This window comes from Felis catus, chromosome A2 (genome assembly GCF_018350175.1).
Source record: "Felis catus isolate Fca126 chromosome A2, F.catus_Fca126_mat1.0, whole genome shotgun sequence".
Lineage (NCBI taxonomy): Eukaryota > Metazoa > Chordata > Mammalia > Carnivora > Felidae > Felis > Felis catus.
In genome coordinates, this window is record NC_058369.1 from 52,419,264 (window position 1) to 52,440,566 (window position 21,303).

General features: G+C 47.5%; 1 protein-coding gene across 2 annotated transcripts in view; it reads left to right on the forward strand.

Annotated features, from left to right (window-relative positions):
• Nucleotides 1-21,303, forward strand: part of HRH1 (histamine receptor H1) — a 78,292-nt gene that overhangs the window by 35,937 nt on the left and 21,052 nt on the right. Inside the window, exon 1 of one of the 2 annotated variants that reach the window (XM_045051954.1) lies at nt 17,686-18,081. The exons of the other annotated variant lie outside the window; for it this stretch is intronic. Within the exon in view, the coding sequence (XP_044907889.1) occupies nt 18,036-18,081 (46 nt within the window). The 5' untranslated portion in view covers nt 17,686-18,035. Of the gene's footprint in view, nt 1-17,685; nt 18,082-21,303 lie in introns of those variants that run through there. 2 annotated transcript variants of the gene reach the window in all.

The window sequence follows — 21,303 nt, forward strand, 5'->3', positions numbered from 1 at the left end:
ATTTGTTGTTTTTCTGAGACAGAAGTTAACTACTCACATGGAATGATATTATGATGATCATCTTAAAACATACACACATACTTTTTTCTGTGTGAAAAACAACCACTAGGGGAGTGAGAATAGTGTAAAGCCAGGTAATTGAGGGGAGAGACAGGCAGGAAGCATGTGTCTCTAGAATGACTGTGTGTAGGCAGAAAGCCAGGAGCCTTTCTGGAGCAGTACAGGAGGTTTCTGGGAAACCTTATGGATGTTGGCAGAAGGGTGTCATCCAAATGGCATTTAGCCAGGGCCCTGGAACACCCAGTCCTGCCTTGCAGGTCCCAAGGGGGGACATAAGTACCCAGAGGACACTGAGCAAAATGTCAGTCTGCAACCCTGGCTCCAGAAACCCACCCGCCTGGCCCCCGAGTGAACATGACCAGACCAGACTGGAAGGGCCCCTTCTCTGGTCCTCACTCAAGCCCCAATGTTTACCACCCCAATAACGAGAAGAGACCCAGTCGTCTCCCATGCTGTCCCAAGAGCTGCCCCAGTCTGCTCACCTCAGGGCTCCTGAGGACAGGGCAGTAGGCCAGCTACGTGGAAAGAAGAGCTGGTCCTCAAATTTGTTGGTTTGATACTGGGTTGTCCAAGCACAAATGCAGATAGACAGGTGGCACACATTAGCAGGTTGGAGTAAAATTGGCCATGCCCCAAGTATGGTATTAATGAGGTGTTTTATGACAGTTGTTTTCCCTAGAAGTGGTAGAGAGTGATATATTGTCCAGGATGGTACAGTGCAGTCAGAGAATATGGGAGCTGGAGGCAAACGGACCAACAGCCAGATCCCAACTTTGGCCCTGTGTAATACTATGCATTTGGACAAGCCATCTCATTTCCGCAAGCCTCAGCTTTTTCAACTGTAAAATAGGAACAATATCTCCTATCCTGCTTGTTGTGAGGATTATTGATGATATAGGCACTTGCTTGGTGATGGCCATCACATCGGGGCTCCTACTCTATGCTGGATGCTTACCCACCCTTCTCCCTAGTATTCTGCAAATTTTGCAACTTTTGGTATACCAATGCACTAATATTTACCTAATAACTCTCTAAGTCAACTCACTTTTTAGTTTAAGCAATGTAACCATGAAATTACAGGTTTGATACGCTTTTTTTCCTAACATGCCTTACAACATATGCATAACTATTAAAACAACACTTTTCTTTGTGTGAGACCAAAAAAAAAAAGGAAGGAAGGAAGGAAGGAGAAAAGAATCAGTGTGCTAAGCAACATTGGTATGCACACCACACTTGGGGACGCCCAAATGTCCAAATTTAATTCCCAAGCCGTCCTGTCGGGAGGAGGATTTGGGAGGAGAATGACTCCCTTTTTCAAGATAAAGAAATGGATTTCCCGCTCAACAGCACACATCCAATCAGTACCTTTGAGAAGTCAGTTTGACATTCCTTCAAGACATTTTCTTTTTTTTTTTAAGTTTATTTATTTGCTTTGAGACAGAGAAAGAGAGGGTGAGTGGAAGTGGTGTCAAAGAGAGAGGGAGAGAGAGACAGAATCCCAAGCAGGCTCCGCGCTATCACTGCAGAGCCCGCAGATCTGGATGTGGGGCTCAACCTCACAAACCTTGAGATCATGACCTGAGCAGAAGTCAGACGCTTAACTGACTGAGCCCCCCCCAGCTGCCCCAAGACATTTTCTTGTTAAGAGGGATCTTTCAGACCCTCAATCTTCTTCTTGACTGTAACCAAAAAGAGAAAAACATGGTAGGGAGTGCTCCTTGGAACACGCAGCTTTCTGAGAGGTTGTTTTCCTTTTGAAAAGATTCATATTCCTCTCAGTCCCTTGTAAATCAAACCCGAACCTCCAGCGTGAGGGGAAAACGTAAACAACTTTGAATGGGTTGACTGGACGGTGCCGGCTGTGGGCCTTCAAAGCCAATTTGTGCTTCCAGCCAAACCATATTTAGGCATATCTGCCATGAGATTCCTTGACAACCTCCCTGCTCCCCCCTCCCCACACCCCAGCCCACCTTCGCACTCATGGGTTAGCTAGAAATCCCCTCCACCTCAATGGAGGGCTTGGGGTGGTGGCCCTGTTGGACCTCAGGAATCTACATGTATTCATCGGAGCCAAGCCGCCTTCACGATGGCATGCCTTAAATTATGAGGTATCTGGAGACTCTAGTCCTGGGGCACTGCCCCTTGCCTTTGTAGTGCTGTCCCTCTTGTGAAAGCCTCAGTTCAGGGGTGCTGCAAGAGTTCTCTAGGACTCTCTGGGCTGCAAGAGACAGAAGCCACCTCAACCAAAGAACTCCTCATAAGGATACAGAGGCATCCCAAGGAAATCAGGGCAGGACTGCAACAGAGCCTCAGGAAGGGCTGGAACCAGGAGCCACAGTGCATCAGAGCTCCCCGCCCCCTCCCCTGAAAGCCTTCCCTCTCCCAGTTACTTCCTGTGTGTCTCATTTATGCCCTGTTCTGAGCAGATCATCTGTCCCTGCTTCCAGCATCCTTGGGGCAGAATGTGGCCATCCACAGCCACCCAGAGAGAGAGAGACTGAAGTGCTCTGTCAGGCCTAATCCCGTGCCCCCAAGGAAGGGACTACACAATCCGGCCTTCCAGTCTCTTCTCCTCCCTGAGCCAGTGATCTTTTCACAATGTAATCTGGTCATTGTCCTCCTCCCCCTGTGTTTGCCTGTGTTATGGGTTTTGGATGTTTATTTGTCTATTCCCGTACAACTGCTCACTCCACCAGGATGGGGATAGGTCTGTTTATGCTCCTAGCGCCTAGCAGCTGCTCCTCAATAACAGCAATGCTCCTGCTGGAGCCTTGAACCTAGTCATCCCTCAGAGCCTTTCGGAGCAGCTGAGTTTCAAGCCCGTATAAAATATTTGAGATGCTGCGCTTTTGGAAACTGTGTACGATGCCGTCATAGGAAATTATATCCCAAATCATAAGCAGCTGTTCAGCTCCTCAGAGTGTGGTCCATGGACCAGCAGCATCAGCATCTCCGGGGACCTTGTTAAAAATGCAGGATTTCAGACCCAACCCCAGCCCTACTCAGGAGGAATCTGTATTTTAACAAGTGTATTCACGTGCACAATAAGGTTTGAGGAGCGCTGGGTTAGGACATCCTTTTATACGTTCCTATATCCTCCCTTGATTTCTTTGCATTTGTAAGTGTTTCTTTAGTGTTGGACTTCCTTTGTAGCCTGTGAGCCGCCTGAGGACAGGCGTCCTGGCTGTTTTGCCCAGCTCCTTAACCTCAGTGCCTGGGGTGTGGCCTGGTATACATGGTCAAGGATGGTTTTTTCCCCCTGAAATTATCCCCCAGAAAAGGGTCCATATGACACCTTTCATATTCTAGAATGCTCCATAAGTTATTTTGTTTTGAACAATAAGCCCTGTCCGGAAGAGGCATATTAATGTTGAAAATGACCTCAGTGCTAGTTTGGATGTTTATAGAGGTCACTCAATGGGTTCAGTGAACAATGCGTAAGGAAATGCAACCCAATTTAGTCATCATTTCTGGAAAGTATGACTTCACGGTTGTAATCACTAGATATCACCGTAAATGCCTTTTGAATATCGTCTTAAAAAGTATTGCAGTATGCCGTTGTGCTGTAGGATCGTGACATACATCCACTGAATTATTAAAAAACAGCAACAATAACAACAACAACAACAACAACAACAGACAGCTCATTGAAGACTTTCCTCCCAGCTGCACACTGTCGCTCATGCTACAGCATCGGGTCATGAGTAGAAAGTCCCTGCCTTGCCTTTTCCCAACAGGTCATTGAAGGTGATCAGTTTTACTTCCTGACCTGGGAAATGGGGATGCTGTTCTCCACCTCTGCTTGCCTTTTGGCATCATGTATTCCACTAACTGGCTGAGGGCTGGGCTATCCAGCTATCTGCTGGGCCCTCACCTATCCTCAATACCCTCAGTCTTGTGCCCCTTGCACTAGCTGTAGCCTCCACTGTCTGTAGCACAGGGGATGTGGCGGCCGTGGGCTCAGCCTTCTGCAAAGCTGTGAGGTCATGAGAGCTGTGGCAGGGCCTGTGTGTCGTCACATTTTCTGTTCTTGCACACCCCTCCACCTTGTACTCCCTCTTGCCCTGTGCTTGTTCGCTGCCCCTCCCTACAAAGTCCCACCCAAATCCGCATCTGTTCCCCCCTCACTTTCTAATTCCTCATGCTCTAAACATTCACTCCCTCTGATCTTATTCCTATTCCTCAGGGCCTTGCAGCCAGGATTTTAAGAAGGAACTAAGGGAGAAGAGCGTATGAATAACTGCGAGACCCATCTCTTATTATTATCATAACTGCTGCAGTGGATTGGACATCCAGTTTTGCCTGGCCTCTGGGTTGGGTGTGCAGGGGGATGGTGGTGCCATTCTCTGGGATGGAGAAGAGGAGAATGGGGACTTTCTGTTGAAATGTCTGACTGAGCTGAGGAGGGAGATCCCCATCCCTGGGCCCACCCTTACAGCAAGAAAGTAAAAATAGTCTGGGGGTGGGTGCAGCCATGGAGTTTGTGGTGGAAGGTGGGAGTGAAGGTTGTTTGGACCCACATTATAAGGGATCTTTGTGGAATTCACACTTTAGACATGGGGAGCCAGTGAAGAGTCAGGATGGTGGCATGATCTGATTGACATCTTAGGAAAATCCGTCTAATAACAACATAGAGAAGGGATCGGGGGGTGGGGGGCAAGACTGGAGTCAGACAGACCAGTGAGGAGACATGGGCCACCTGGACTGAGGCAGTGATAGGAAAACAAAAGGTGAGAAGGGTGGATGTATCAGAGTTTCCAAAACAGACACAGGGTGGCGAGGAAAGAAAGTTACTGACGGTAACTTCCTGCTTTCCAGGTGTGTGGCTGATAAGGTGGGGGGACCCAGTCCCTGAGGTAGGTGCCCCGGGAGGAGGTTTGGAAATGCCAGGTTTGAGTTACACCTCCAAGAGAAATTGTCCAGGAGACATTTAAATATGTGGGTGGGGCTGGGCAGACCTGGGCAGATTTAGGGGCCACCGGGATCAAAAGTGAGGGCAGGGATACAGAAGGCAAGAGCTGCTGTCCAGATGAGAGGCAATGGTGGCTCAGCCCAGAAACAGTGGCAAAATGACCCAGAGAAGTGGATGGAATTGAGAAACCTGTAGGAGGCAGAATGGACAGCACTCAGAGATGGTTGGAATGCCAGCGATGAGCTGGAGGTGAAAGTCAGAGGTGGTTCCCCCTTTTCTAGCCGCAGCATCTGAGAGGAGAGCAGTGCCACCCATGGGACAAGACATAGTTTGTGGGGCAAGATGATGACTTAGTTTGGGTTCTCCTCAAAGCAGAGCTTGAGGCAAGGATTTGGGTAAGCCATTTTTTAAGGAGGTGTTCCAGGTGGGAAGTGAGCCAGGCAAGGAGGCGCGCTGATGAAAGTGTATTGTTGCACGGGTCGCTGCTGCGGGCGCCAGTGCCTCGGCCCACCTGGGAACTGATGACGGACTCTGGACCACACCTGACAATGGTCCCTGGTAGCTGGTTGAGCGTCGCTCCTGGGATGTTAACTCTCCAGCACTTCCGTGCTGTTCCTTGTTGTGGGTGGAAAGAGAACTTTCTCTGGTGGTGTAGACAGCTGTCTCAGAGTAGACCAAGAAGGTATCGGCAGGACACCAGAGGCATTTGCTACAGGTCATGACACGGCTCAGATGGGTCGAGTCTCAGACATCTGAGACTTCCAGGCGGAGATGTCCCCAAACAGAAGATGGTGACACTGCAGTAGGCATCAGGGATTCCTGACACTGTGCCCTGGAAGGGTGGTGGGTCTTTGTAAGTGTTTAGAGCCTGTAATTATCAGTGGTCTGGTCGGACCCCTCAGATGAACTCCTCTCCCACCCCTGGGGCTGGCTGAAAAGCCAGTGCTTTAGAGCTCAGTTCACTTCTCACAGAACAGTCATCAACTGCGAGTACATCCCTCCCTCCGTCTTTGTGTATTGAGAGTGCCACTTGTCAGTGGTTCCAAGAAGTGGGGCTCATTAGGCAGAGAGGAAGCTGGGGACCTGGAGAAGACAGGCTCATCTGAGAACAAACTAAGAGAGCTGGGGTGTGGTGGGGAGTGCCACCACGAGCACATCACCGAGCTAAGTGAGTAAGCGAGCAGAGAGTGAGTGGAAGGAGTGCCGGCCCAAGGGTTGATGCCATGTCCCCGGTCCTCACTGCACCCTCTCTAGCCACAGAACACAGGCAGGCATGGAACAGGTTCGCGTTTCTTTTTCTTGCCCTTTGCAGCGGGACGATATGCTTCTCTCAGCACCACCCAGTAGAAATAGGATGCCAGCCGCAAATGTAATTGGAAATATCCTAGTAGCCACAGTTTTCAAAGTAAAAAGAGACAGGTGCAATTCATTTCAATAGTAAATTTTATCTAACCCAATATCCAAAATACTATCATTTCAACATGTAACCAACACAAACAATTATGAATCAGATATTTTACATTTGGGGGTGTGGGGCTAAGTCTTCAAACCTGTGTGTATTTTACACTTAGAGCACATCTCAGTTCGGACCCACCACATTCAAGGACTCACTAGTCACATGTGGCTGTGACCACTTACTGGGTGGCCCCAGTCCAGCCTGTCTGCCTTAAAGAACCACAGGGAGGAGCCAGTTCAGCCCCACCCATCTCTCTCTGAGCATCTCTTCATTGTAGGTTCTGATCATCATAATACAATAATTATGGTAATTGAGAATTACACTGTGGTGAGAGCTTTATGGACTTGACCTTATTTCAGCCACATGCCCTGCTACACATATATTATTATCCCTGTATTATGGGTGAAACAGTTCAGACTGAGTAGGGAATAGAGCAGAGACATGGGCCCTGGTTCCAGCATTGAGGGGCCCGGGTTATCTTTTGTGCACAGATTGGAAGCCACTTCTGCACAAAGCCTTCCCAGAGCATTCCCCCGACACCAGCCACCATGAAGTCATTCCTCCCTCCCCTAGGCTCTTTGCTATCCGCGTATCTTGATAAACCATGCCTATATCTTCTCTCCCTGCTGCTTGTGAGCTCCCCAAGAAAAGGGCTGTGTGGCGGTCATTTGTGTATCTCCCCCCACCCCCAATTTTACTCTGCACATAGTAGGTGCTTGAAAATGGGGAATAAATGGAAGGACAAGTAATATTAATATTGCTTCTTCCTAATTCATAAGAGAGAAGGCATTTCCCCTAAGCATTCCCCCTGGCTGATAAATGAGTAACTCATTTTCCTGCTCTGGGGCTCAGCTTTTCCATCTGTAAAATGAGAAGGTTAGATTAAATCTCTCGCTCCAAGAAATTCCATGACTTGGTAGCATTTTATGTTAAGGGTCTGCTCTGTGCAGGGCTCTGCAATACAGATAAGAATTAGACAGGTTTCCTTCCATCGAGATACTCAGGGTCTAGGGTGGAGGTTCTGTACCTTTGTGGGGGGACTAGATCTCTTTGATGGCCTCTCCCCAGGGTGATGCTCCTCCCCTCTTTGTATCTGTGGGCAGTTTTAGGGAATCCATTCAGTTTAGACAAAAGCCTCCAGAGGTCCACCCCTTCCTTCCAGCCTTGTCTGAGCTGGAGCTAGGGGCCACGGAAGCATACCGTGTTCCCCAGAGGAGACTTCAGTGCAGAAGGAGAGGCAGATGTGCAAATAAGCCACTTGTCTCCAGTTGGAGAGGTACTGAAACACGCAGGCCCTGGTGACCGCTGGAGCTGCTGGGGAATGCTGGGGAAAGGCCTGCTGGTTGTTAGGAGTTTGCTGGGTTCTCAAATGAAGAAGGCCTCCTGCAGGGAAAGTACACGGCACGTGCACATGCCCCGGGGTGTGAAAGGGTGCCGGCTTTTATGGACACTGAGTAACTATGCCTCTGGAACAAAGCAGAGATGAAACCGGGAAGATGGGGGTGGGAGGGGCAGGGCAGCAGAAAGGACAGAGAATGGCAAGCGGGAGAGGAGCCAAGGGGAGGTGGCCGAGTGCTGGATACTTCGGGACATGTCGTAAGAGTGGGGATCGGGGCAGGAAGTCTCTACAGAGGTTCACAAGGACCTCAGGTCAGACGTGGGCCTTCCAAGAAACGAGCTGAAAAGTCAACACAACCTCAGACCCTGTGGGACAAGGGCTGTCTGTAAATTCAAGGTGTTTCCAAGGCTGTCGCTGCCCCCTGAGAAGGAGCCTTCCGGGCAGAAAGCTGTCCTAACCGGGCCTCATCATGGGCCTGCTGAGCTGCCAATAGGAAGCATCTAGCTTGGAAAAATGAAAGCAGGGAGCTTTTCCCTTTGTGTGGTCCCATGGCGACTCTAACTCTGGCCCTGTACCGGCCTCCAGAGGCTGTGGTTAACATTTGGGGAAGTTAAAGGAAATCATTTTCTGGCTGCCCAGGCCCCCGCGGGCCTTCCTTTTTGCTAGAATTGCCTCAGCAAGGTGTCTCCACATGGCTCCCCTCACACCGGGCAGGCACCAGGCAGAGAGAGCGGAATGCCTTTGAGTCATTCAAAGCTGAGAGTGTGGGTTTTTCCTTAATATGTGTAGTGGTGTGGTAGATGGAGTTATTTCATGGTGGGGAGATGAAAAGGAACCCTTGGGAACAAATTAACTAGATCCTTTCTAAGGTTCCTTCCAGATTTAACACCCTGATCCTGCGTGGTGCCAGCCTCTAGGCTGTGTACCCTCTGCTGTCCCCTAACCAGACTGCTTTTTGAGCTAGCTATATAGATGCTTCTGACTGCTCCTTAATCAAAAGGAATGGGGGCAGGAGGTGATGGTCCCTTGGGACCTATTGTGTGCCAAAAATTGTGGGGTTTTTCTGAAGTTGTTGTTTTTTTTTTTAATTTTTGAGAGAGAGAGAGCATGAGTGGGCCAGGGGCAGACAGAGAAGGGGACAGAGGATCTGAATCTAGCTCTGCACTGACAGTGAGCCTGACGTGGTGCTCGAGCTCACGAACCACGAGATCATGCCCTGACACAAAGTCGGATGCTCAACTGACTGAGCCACCTGGGTGCCCCCCGATTTGTTTACGACAACATGACGTGAGGGAGGGGGTTATGATTCTCATTTGACAGATGCATTCACTGAGGCTCAGGGAGATGTGCACATTAAATATGAATACAGGACCCGTGTGATAAACCCTAAGCCAGGAGCTAGAGAAACAACAGAGAACACAATGTAAGTGTTGCCCACACTCAGGGAGCTTATTGTCTAGTAGGGGAGAGAGAGACCCTAGTGAAACACCCCCACACATAAATGGTATTAGGAGAATCGAGTCTGGGCTAGGGAAGGCTTCCTGGAGGAGGTGACCCTTGAGTTCAGATTGGAAGCATGAGTAAGTATTAACAAAGCAGAGAGTCGGGAGCCGGATGATCAAGCAGAAGGAAGAGCACTTTCAAAGCCCTTGAGGCAGGAAGGAGCTTCGATCTTTCCCAGGGCTCAGAGGTGTGTGTGGCTAGAGCATGGAGAGGGTCATAGAAGGCAATATTCACTGAATCCTGGGAGGAGTAGACGGGGATCAGCACCACATGACCTCCTGAGTCCGGAGTGAGCAAAGAGATTGCATGAGAAAGAGAGCAAACTAGATTCTAGGTTCTGTGCCTGTCATACCTGTGATCTCATTCAATCCTGGAAGCCACCCAGGGGTAAATATTTTCGCCATTCCATTTTATGCAGGAGAAAACTGAGGCTCAGAGAAGGCAGGTAAGCATGGCCCACAGCTGGTCAGAGGTGGCGCTGGGCGTCCTACCACATTCAGTTCCAAAGCCCAGGCCCTCCTCAGCTTCTCACCTCAAGGGCCTGGACACGGCAGCTGCCATCCCCACACCACCCGCCTGCCATGAGCCTCCTCTTCCAGGTGCAAGATTTCCCGCAGGGAGAGCCCGGGCACACGCTCCTCAGCCCCGTGTTTTTGGCTTCTGGCCTGCCTCTGTGGCATCCTTGCTTGGAATCAGACAGAGAAACTTGGGGTCTGGTAATTGTATTCCATTAAGCCTAATTAAGATGCAAATTTGTACAGTTAATGAAGAAGGCAATTTGGAGGCAGTTTGGCTGGTGACACAGGACCCTCCTCGGTGCCTTTCCTCTCAGTAGGTGGGTCTGAGGATATGGAAAATGTATGCACCGCCACTCACCAAGCTGCCTCTGGCCGCTCTCCAGGGATCAATCCTTTCTGCTGAAGAAGGACAACCCAGCCCAGGTAGAACACACTGTGCACAAACGACTCAGATCACATAATCCCTGACATGGGGATCACCTCATTCTGGGCCCTTGGACCCCCACGCACAGGCTCTGCCCTGCCCAGGTCCCCTTATGTGGGTAGGAGGGCCGGAAGCAGTTTTCTGAAACCAGACTGCCTGGGTTCGAATCCTGACTCCACCCTCACCAGCTGTGTCTTTGGGCAAGTTTCTTAACCTGGCTGGGCCTCAGTTTCTACCTCTGTGAAATGGGACACAAATAGGTCGCTGTGAAGATGAAGTCAGATAATGCATGGAAAGCGCTTAGCAAGCCCCTGGCATGTGGATGTTGGCCACTGTGGGTAGCAGTTCTGCCCCCAAATCCTAGGCTCACAAACTTCTTTTTGCTGCCGTCAGAGGTCTCTCGCCTTGGAGTTGGACTTTACTCAGGTCCTGGATCCCCTGTCCCTGTGGTCCACCTGGCTGCAAAGCTGGGGTACACCCAGCCTCTGACCTTTGACATGGATTGCCACTTATGGTTGGCTGTTCTCCCATCCTTGGATACCAGAATTGGCCTCTGACCTGGACTTTCTTTCAGTACCTGATCCCACTCCTCCTACCACCTGGCTCCCCCTGCACCTGTGGCCAGATTCATTTATAAATACATTACTCAACTGAAATCATCATGATTATAGCTGATATTTGTGGAGGGCTCACTGGGTCAAGCTCTTTGCCTACAATCATGTTATTTTGTCCTCACAACAATTTATAGACGCAGAAGCTGAGGCTCAGAGAGGTAGAGTGACTTGTCCAGGGTCACACAGCTGGTATGGTAGGGAACTGAGTTCAAACTATGTCTGTCTGACTTTTTAAGCCTTTTGTCAAGCTACTTGGGAATTCCCAGGTGCCTGCCATGAGCCAAGCCCTATGCCCAGCGCCTGGGGCAGAAAACACCGTCTGTAACTTCGAGGGCCTCGCAGATTTGTAGTAAAGAACAGACAGGAGGACAGACCATAACAGCAAGGTGGAAGTCCTGTGGTGGAGGGAACCCATGGGGGGAGCACTTGGTTAGGGATTTGAAGGATGGGTGGAAGTCTCTGGAGATTTGCAGTGGAAAGGGCATTCCTGGAGGTGGGGAACAGCAGGAGCAGTGGCATGGAGGTATGAGATACTTGGGTGTATTGAAGTTTGGGGGTCAGGAGTTGGTGGTAGGCAGGGAGTGGCAGTGGGAGGGGGAGCCGGGAAAGGCAGGTAGAAGCCAGATCATGCTGACCCTCAAAAGCCAGGCCAAGTCAGAACTTGGCAGAGGTTTAGAGTGACGTGTTCAAGACTCAGACAGACCTGGGCTTGAGTCTGAGCTTTTCCGCTCACTGGCTGTGTGACCTTAGACAAGACTTTACCTCTCTGAGCCTTGGTTTCTTGGTCTATAGAATGGAGGGGGGTGGTAATCAGAAGGCCTCCCTTCCAGATTGGTTGTAGGAAGATGCACAAAGGATCAGGACCGTCTTTGCAAAGTGAACCTTCCATATGCACACACTGTTGCCCTCATTTGGGAGGCTAGGAGATAGGGAGCCACTGCAAGAGCCAGGGGACAGGGGTGGCCATCCCCTCATGTCCACTGGGTCTGTCTAGCCTGTGCCCTGACAGCTGTCAAGAGGGATGGGTTTTGTGGACCACCCAAACCAGATCAGTGGGTAGAGAAAAGGGGGAGGTTTCCTTATTCAGAAGTTCATTGTTTAAAGGTGAGAACAGTCTTTCCACATTGTACAGCATATACAAGAGTAGGGCAAAGAAGAACTTAAAACTGTGTATTTCAGGGGTGCCTGGGTGGCTCAGTGGATTAAGCGTCCAACTTCAGCTCAGGTCATGATCTCATGGTTAGTGGGTTTGAGCTGACCCTCTAACCATGGGTCATGACTGTTGGGCTCCGTGCTGATGGAGTGGAGCCTGCTTGGGATTCTCTCTCTCCCTCTTTCTCTTTCTCTCTCTCTCTCTCTCCAACCCCCGCCCCTTCCCCGTATGCTCGCAGGCTCTCTCACTCTCAAAATAAATAAATACACTTTAAAATATTTAAAAAATAAAATGGTATAAGGGTGTATATTACAAACTTTCACATTCCCTTCACAATCTTTTTACATCTGTTTCTTGTTGTACCCATTCTTCCCTTAACACTTTACCTTAAATGAATTTTATATTGACTTTTTTTTTTTTGCTTAACTTTGTCCTGACACAATACTATTTATTAAATCAAAAGCTTAAAAAAAAAGTCACTTAAAATCCTACCAAGGTAAAACTGGGGATTTTCAGGAAACTTTTCTCCCAGGATACACACTCATCCAATTTTGCATAATATGATTATACACTATTTTGTGCCCTTCTTAATTTGACAGCCGTGAACATCTTCCCACATCAACAGAAAAAGCCACATCATTATTAACAGCTGCATTTTTTTCTCAGTGTTCACATGAGCCAATATTTAACCAATCCCGTAATGATTGTTGTTTATATAGTTTCTGGTTTTCCAATAATAGAAACAACTCTGGTGAACACCTCTTTGTATGCTGTGGGATGACAGATTCTCAGAAATAGAATTGCTGAGGAAAAGGATGTATATTTTAAAGACTTTGAGTACAAAAAAAATTACCAAACTGCACTCCTGGAAGAGAGCCCTAATTTAGACCACCACAGCTGTGAGAATGCCAGCTTCCTGCACATTCATCTGCCTTGGATTGCTCATGTTGATAGGAAAATAAAAAAGCCCAATTAGGAAATACAGTTGACCCTTGAACAACACAGGTTTGAACTGCATGGGTCCACTCGCATATGGATTTTTTAACAGTATAAGACTGTAAATGTATTTTCTCTTCCTTATGGTTTTCTTCGTGTTTTCTTTTCTCTAGCTTACTATAAGAATACAGTATCTAATACATACATAAAATATGTGTTGATGGATTGTTTATGTTATCGGTAAGGCTTCCGGCTAATAGTAGGCCATTAATAGTTAAGTTTGGGGTGAGTCAAAAGTTATACATGGGTTTTCAACTGTACGGGGTGGGGGGGGGGAGGTTGGTCCCGTGACTCCCATGTTGTGCAAGGGTCAACTGTACTTAGCAAAGAGATTTGGAAATTGTTTATTTGTGATGGTAATTTTTTTTGAGAGAGAGAGGACAAGCAAGGGAGAGAGGCAGAGGAAGAGAGAGAGAGAATCTTAAATAGGCTCCATGCTCAGTGTAGAGACCAACGTGGGGCTTGATCCCACGACCCTGGGATCATGACCTGAGCCAAAACCAAGAGTTGGACGCTCAACTAACTAAGCCACACAGGTGCCCGTGATGGTAATTTTTGTGTAGAGGCTCTTTATTCTTTTCTTGGCACATCTGATCTGATAATAAAACTGCTTCTGGTCTGTTTGGTGGAATTAAATCTATCAGTAGTTTAGGTGTTTGCCTCTTAGCCCTGTGACTTCCAGAATCTCTTCTGTCTTAGCTCAGGCTGCCACAGCAAAGTACCATCGACTGGGCGAGTAAACAACAGACATTTACTTCTGACAGTTCTGGAGGGTAGGAAGCCCAGGACCAGAGTGTCAGTATGGTCAGGCTCTTGGCAAGGGCTTTCTTCCTGGCTTGCAGACAGCCACCTTCTCACTGTGTCCTCTCATGGCAGAGAGAGGACCCTCTGGTGTCTTTTCCTCATCTTATAAAGGCACTAATCCTATCATGGGGTCTCTACTCTCACAACCTCCTCTAAACCTCATTATCTCCTAAAAGCTCCATGTCCAAATACCATCACATTGGAGTTAGGGCTTCAACATATGAATCGAGGGGACGCATTCAGTCCATGGCATCTTCCGTGAAGACAAGTTTGGGAACCAGTGGGCTAGATCAGCACTTTCATGTGAGTTTTGTCTCTCCAGCGGTAGCCAATCAGCCCAGTTGTCTATTGAGTCTCTACTACATGCCAAGCTCTGTTCGGTATACTCTCTTTGTGTATTGTGTCAGTGGAACATCCCTACAGGGAAGTAATTATTAACTCCATTTTACAGAGGAAGATCCTGAGGCTCAGCTAGTAAGAGATGGAGCTCTGATTGGGAGGCTAACTCCAATTCCTTGCCCATTGTCACTCTGCTGCCTCCCCAGATAGACTGTAGACACGACTTGTGGAGGGTAAGGGTATGTCGTGCTTGCCTCTGGATCCTATCCCAATGTCAACACAAGGTAGACAGAATCTAGTCCAGCTCTTTATGGGTAGAGTGAAGACCTTAGCATTAGATGACTTGGGTTTGAATCCCCCCTCTGCCCTTACCAGCTCTGTGGCTTTGTCTTTGGCTTTACATCTCATAAATGGGGTTCATAATCTCTACTTTGAAAAACTGCTTTGAGGACAAAACCACAAATAATGTATGCACCTGGTACATAGTAACTACTAAATAAACTTCCTATTTTTGGTATATTCATTTAGTCCCCCAAAGACCCCTGGATCCAATGAACGGAGCACCATGGAGTTAGAGATAATTCCATGGACTCTCAGTATAATAACATCATTCATTCACTTATCCACTCACTCAGCAAATATTGATGCAGTGCCTGTTATGTGCCAAGCATCAAAATCCAGCGATGAACAAGATAAAAGGTCAGCTCCCAACGAGCTTACCTGCTAGGGGGATTGAGATAGAAGATAAAGTAGCAAGCAACTAAATCTATTTCAGTAGTGCTGGGTGCTATGAGGAAAAAAAGAAAGCAGGATAAGAGAAAATATCAAGCAAGCCAAGTGAAGAGATTAGAAATAACAAAAGAGAAGGCTTGGGGAGGAGAATTCCTTAGACCAGAGATAAAAATGAACGCACCATGGGAAATTTTTAATTAGCAAATTTGGTGCCTAAAGCAAGCAGCAAACAGAGCTCTCAAGCCAACGTTGTAAATCCTGAGGAAGGGGGTGCCAGCCAGGCGCTAGAGCTAGTGGCCCCCTATTCCAGTGATTATAATAATCACAGACGTTGCCCATTGAGCTGTTTTGTTTCCAGCTGCTAGGGGAGTACGTTATTGCCGCCACATCAATTCAGCACAATGAGAAATGAAATAGTATTTCATAATCAGGATGAGACCTTGTTTTACCTTTCACACCAGAGCAGGTCTGACACCCGCCCCAGTTCTGGCCGTAGGCAGGGCAGCTCCAGACCCCAGGGCGTGGGCCTCAGGACCCAAAGAGCAAACCGTTGGAAGCTCAAGTCAGGATAATAAATGCAGAGCGCTGGGATGGACCTCAGCAAGGAGTGGGCTTTCAAGATTCTTCTCTGCTGAGATTTGCCCAGGAGAGTTCTCAGCCCTGCCAGGAACCAAAACATCCTTCTTGAGAAAGGATCTGGGGCCACTTCCTGTAAGCTTAGATGCATGCAGCTCCTGGCCTTGTTCCTATGGTTTGGGGCAGTGTTTCAGATCAGAATCATCCGAGACTCCTTATTTGAAATGCAGCTTCTGGGCCTCATGCCAGACCTCCTGGGTCCAGTTCCCCGAAACCTGCCTTTTGACAGGCTCTTCAGTGGTTCCTGTGGCCTCCAGAGTTGGGGAATGGTTGGTTCGTAGGGGGGTACCCTTCAGGAGAATATTTGCAACCAGGATTGTCCTAGGACCACCAGAGCATGTGCCTGCTGCTGTCAGATGGCACTTGCCAGTCAGGCTCAGGGGCAGGGGCCTGGCCACATCCCCAGGACTGTATTTTTGCCTCAGAGAGAACTGTAGCAGGAACAAAGGCAGGCATTTCAGGACTTGGTCTCTGTCATGCTGTGAGGTAGTCTATGTGAGAAGGCTCTGACATACTTCTAATGAGAAGGAAAAAGAAAAAGCTTTGTATATATATATATTCTGGAAGCCAATGTGTGACTTTCACATGGATTGTTTTCCAGCCTGGACACAATTTTCATTTCTCTCTGGTGAGTCATTACAGAAGTTACCTTTTTCTCTCTGCTTCTTTCAAGTGAAGGACACATTTCATGGAGGGGCTGAGACCACCCCAGGAACAGGCCTAGCAAGTTTACACTTTGCCGAGTCCAGTTAGAGGACCCACTGAGGCCATCACAGGACCTCACCGGTCCTGTGCTGTGGGGGCCACAGACTCTCCTGACAACCAAAGGGATGGTCATGCCATCCCTGTTAGATCGGGGTTGTTTTCAGGCTATCTAGCTGCCATCATGCTGGTTTTAATGAGAAAATGTCCACAAGTACCTTTTGGCATTCATTCAAATAACAATCAGACCGTATGGCATAGTAATGAAGACCATGGGTTCTGGGAACCATCTTCCAGCAGCTTCTCATCTCACTCAAAGTCAAAACCAAAGTACCTACCACATCTGCAAGGCCCCATGTGAACTAATCCCTGCCACTCCTCTGCCTTCCTCTGTCACTCAGCTCCAGCCATACTGATATCCTTGGTGTTTATCAAACATGTGAAAGATGTGTCCACCCCAGGGCCTTTGCACAGGCTGTTCCCACCTCCTGTGATGCTCTTTCTTCTAGACCTTTGCATAACTCATTCCCTCACTTCCTTAGGCCTCTGCCCAAGTGCCACCACATCACCCTGACCATCCTTTATACAATAGCACACCGACCCCAGCCATAATAACCCTCTTGTTTTCTCAGAGCATTTATCACTGCCTAATGTAGTATTTATTTACTGTTTTGTTTGTTTTTTGTTTGTTTTTTTATAAACTGGCTCTGCCCACCAGAATGGATGGGAACTTTGTCTGACTTGGTTACTGCTATTTTCCCAACATCTAGTATATGTCTAGTGTATTATAGACCCTTAATATTGATTGATTACTTGATTGAATGAATGCCTAGCTTTGTTTCTTGCTAACTGGGTGACCTTGAGCTTCTTAGCAGTTTCCAAGTCTATAAAACGGACATGATAATAGAGGCTTACATATTAAATGTAAGTCCTTTGCATGGCCAACACAATACAAGTGCTCCCTGGTGATAACTGACCTTAGACTATTATTACTTAGACCAAAAAATTAAGATAGAATGTACTAAAGAAAAGGAAAGAAGTGTGCAAAAGGCTGTCATGCTGAGAGATGACAGAGGTTCTGACCGGGTCAGGTGGTAGGAATCAGAAAAGCACCTCAGTAGGGGTAGCACTTGAGCTGGGCCTTTGGGTTGGGCAGGATCTCAGCAGGTCAGGAGGTCAGTACATTTTATAGAATGGTGGTGCGACAGAAAGGAACTGCGTGAGCAAAGACACAGGAGGCAGAGAGTTCAGGGACTGGTCAGGCTTGCTTTTTTTTTTTTTTTTTTTTTTTCGTTAAAAAAAACACTTTTAAAGTAAGAAGTGAGGAGGTATTGTATACAATCAGATAAAAATTCAGGTTCTGCCTCCTGTCAGCTCTGTGACCTGTGACCATTACTTAACCTCTCTAAGCCCTGGTTTCCTTATCTGGAAAAGAAATTTTAAAAGTACTTAGCTCCTAGCATTGTGCTGGCCATTTAACAATACAATGCGTATAATCCCCTAGCACCACACCTGGATTCTAGTAAGAGCTATAAATGTGAGTTGGTGGTCCTGGAAAGAAGCAGACCTGGGGGTAAGGAGCCCCAGGTGAAGTCTTCACCTCCACCCCTGACGTGCTTGGTGATTTTGCCGAAGTCGCTTGTCTGAGGTCCAGTGCCTCCTGATTCTCCTGAAAATCCTGTCCTCTGTAAGAACTATCACTGAGGCTGGTAGCTGCTTGCTGGGACCTGTGGCACTCGGGGCTGAACCTGCTCATACTTGTTTTTCCTCCAACAGAGCAGAGCCTCCCGTGGCCCCAGGAAGCAGCAGGCAGTGAGAGGTGTGGAGTCCCCAGTGCCTTCCTGTGCATGCCTGCAGCAGGTGAAAATGCGCTGGAGACACAAGACGGAGACAGTAAATTGCTTCCTGTTGTCTTATGTCGGGAAAATAGTGCTGCTTTTACCCTTCTAAGCTTGGGCTGCCTCCCACAAGCCTTGTTTGCCTCTCCCGCCTTTCTACTGCCTTTACCAGGCTGTGTGAGCTTAAAGAACAGACAAGTGCAGAGCAGTGACCCGGGAAGGGTTCCCTGCCTCTCATAGTCGTTTTTCCTAGCCAGTGTCCTTCACAATCCTGCTTCCTCAGGACAGGGAAAGAGACAGCCAACCCTTGATTCCTTGACTGTACTGAGAGGAGAGACTAAGTCAGAGGAGGAGTCACTGAGGTTGCTGCTCCCTGAATATCTGGACATGCGAATAGGAGTTCGTAAGAAAATGTAAAATATAATTCAGTCAGTGCACTGGCATCTACTAGACATTCACATTCAATCTACCTTGAATTCTCAGGAAGATTCTAAGAATCCCCTTCAACTAACAAATCCTTTCATGTTAGACACCTCTCCACCCCAGAATGCTGCAAGGAGTTGTTTGACCTGTTTCTCTCCATTCCCTTCCCTTCCCTTCCCTTCCCTTCCCTTCCCTTCCCTTCCCTTCCCTTCCCTTCCCTTCCCTTCCCTTCCCTTCCCTTCCCTTCCCTTCCCTTCCCTTCCCTCCCCTCCCTTCCTTTTTCTTTTTCTCTTTCTTTCTTTCTTTCTTTCTTTCTTTCTTTCTTTCTTTCTTTCTCTTTCTCTCTTTGTTCCTTACTTTCTTTTTTCATTTCTTTTCTTTCTCTCTTTTTCTTCTTTCTGTCTTTCTTTCTCTTTCTTATTGTGGAAAAATGAACATAAAACTTATATTTTCACCATTTTTATGTGTATAGTTCAGCAACATTAAGTGTATTCACATTATCATGCAGCCATCGCCACCATCCATCTCTAGAACCTTTTTCATCCTACAAAATTAAACCTCTGTACCCATCAAACACTAACTTCCCATTCCCCCTTTCCCTAGCCTTGGCAACCATCATTCGACTTTCTGTCTCCACAGATTTGCCCTAAGGATAGAATCATACAATGTTTGTCTTTTGTGACTTGCTTTTTCACTTAGTACAATTTCCTCTAGGCTCATCTCGGTTGTAGTATGTATCAGAATTTCATTCCTTTTTGAGGCTGAATGATATTCCATTATATGCACAGACCACATTGTGTTTATTCATTCATCTGTTGGTGGATTGCTTCCACCCTTTGAGTGATGCCACTCTGAACATGATTATATCAGTTTCTCCTTCAAATTGTCCATTAATCCTTTATTCCAATTATTGTGTAGTTGTTCTGATGGCAGTTAGCTAACACCTCTCTTTAACATCTACACCCTGGGCTCAAGAACTAGGGGAATAACAAAGCAGCAGGAGGCAAGGGTCAGGGTGGGGGTGAGGGACAGCCAGGGTTGGGTCAAGACAAGGAACCAAAACATGCTGTATATTCACAGCTGTAACTTCCCTGGATTAGGAAGGTTCTCTTGGTAACCATTTGTGAAGACTCTGATTATTTCCTAGTGTCTGTGATTGTTTTCATAAGAAGCTAAGTTGTTCCCATGTTATTATAAAACCCAAGAGTTGTATGGAATTTTAACTGAAATACCAAAATCTAAGGCTATTTGCCTGTCATTCATCCATTTGTTCAACTTCCTGAGTTTACTGCTCTATTTAAATTGTTACAATCAGTGGAGGTTTTACTGAGTTCTGGCAAACAGAAAGAGGGGGAAAAAATCAGTGGAAAAAAGTAGGATTGAAGCAGATTCCCATTTAGGAAAAAGATGGGAGGCTGACAAGAAAGTACAGTGGTTCAGGTTGCTGACTGCTGACACGTTGTGTGGCCAGGGCCAAATTACATACATGTCCAGGCAGAGCAAGTGGTCCTCTATACCAGTGTGGTGTCAAGGCACTGGGAAGAATCCATCCTCCATCCTGAGACAACTCCACCTCTCCCTTCCAATCAAGGTGCCTCACATTCCACCATTCAAGCACATTAGACATGCGATGATAGTTGTCCAAATGTGTCAGAAAGGGTTTTCCATTTTCAGAGCCACTCTCTAAAATGCAGATGTTCCTTTAAGAGAAGTCTGAATTTTATAGCCATAAGGACTTTTAGAGTTCCTCTAGCTCAGTTGTTATCAAACTGTACTCTGAGGAATTTCTGGGCATACTGGGGCAAAGAAGGTCGCAAGAGTCAAGCAGATAGGGCTCTGGGACCCCCATTCCTCCCCCACTAGTCAGAGCAATCTGCTTTTATCTGATTATAAACTTTTTATATATATATATATAAGAACCAGTAGTGAACTACCAAGGAAAGTGGTGTGGGATTTGAAAGCATCTGATCTAGTGCAACCCCTTTGTTTGACAGAGGAGGTCCAGAGAAGCTGAAAGTCACACAGCAAATTCATTCAACAAATATTTACCAAGCACCTACTATGAGCCAGACACACAGTAAACAAACATGAGTGGACAAATCCTGTGCCACGAAGAATGGGCTCTTCTCTTTAGGGTGGGTCCTCTGCAGATTTGCAGAGGATGGGGATTGGATGCACGGGGAGCATCAGCAGGGAAGGGGACAGCCTTCCCCCCACCACAACGTGTGCCTGCCAGATTAGCCTCGTCCCCCACATATGAGTGATGTCATCTCTCCTGTACATGCAAAAAGGAACAGACATATGTTCTCCTTAGTGTATTGTTCCATCCTTGCTGATGCCCTACAATATGTGTACCTACTGTGTGCTGAGCAGTGCTGGCATATGAGGCTATAAAGCTGATGATGGCATGGCTCCTGTTGCCAAGGAACCTCCTGCCTATCAGGAAAGAGAAAAGCTCCAGACAAATGACCACGCTGCAGAGTCAGCACTAAACGCCAGCCTTGGCATTAGGAAGGGAAGAGACACATCTATCCAGGGGAATGGGTCCTCTCTTATCTTCCCAGATTTTTAGTTAGGAACTTGGATGTTGGAGTCTGGAAGCCCTGGATTCAAAGCCCAGCTGGGCCATGGAACCATGGAGTCTGGGCAAGGGACAGGAACAGAGTTTCATATGAAAAATGTGGGTGATAATGATAGTTCCTTCCTGATGGGGTTGCTGTGAGATTATACATGATGAACACTTAACCTCAATAGATGTAGCTCTTATTTCTAGGGTTTACAAATAAGGCAATGGTGGGAGAGAAACATTCCAGACAAAGGCACTGCCCAGATACAGCACCCTGAGGGCAAAGCA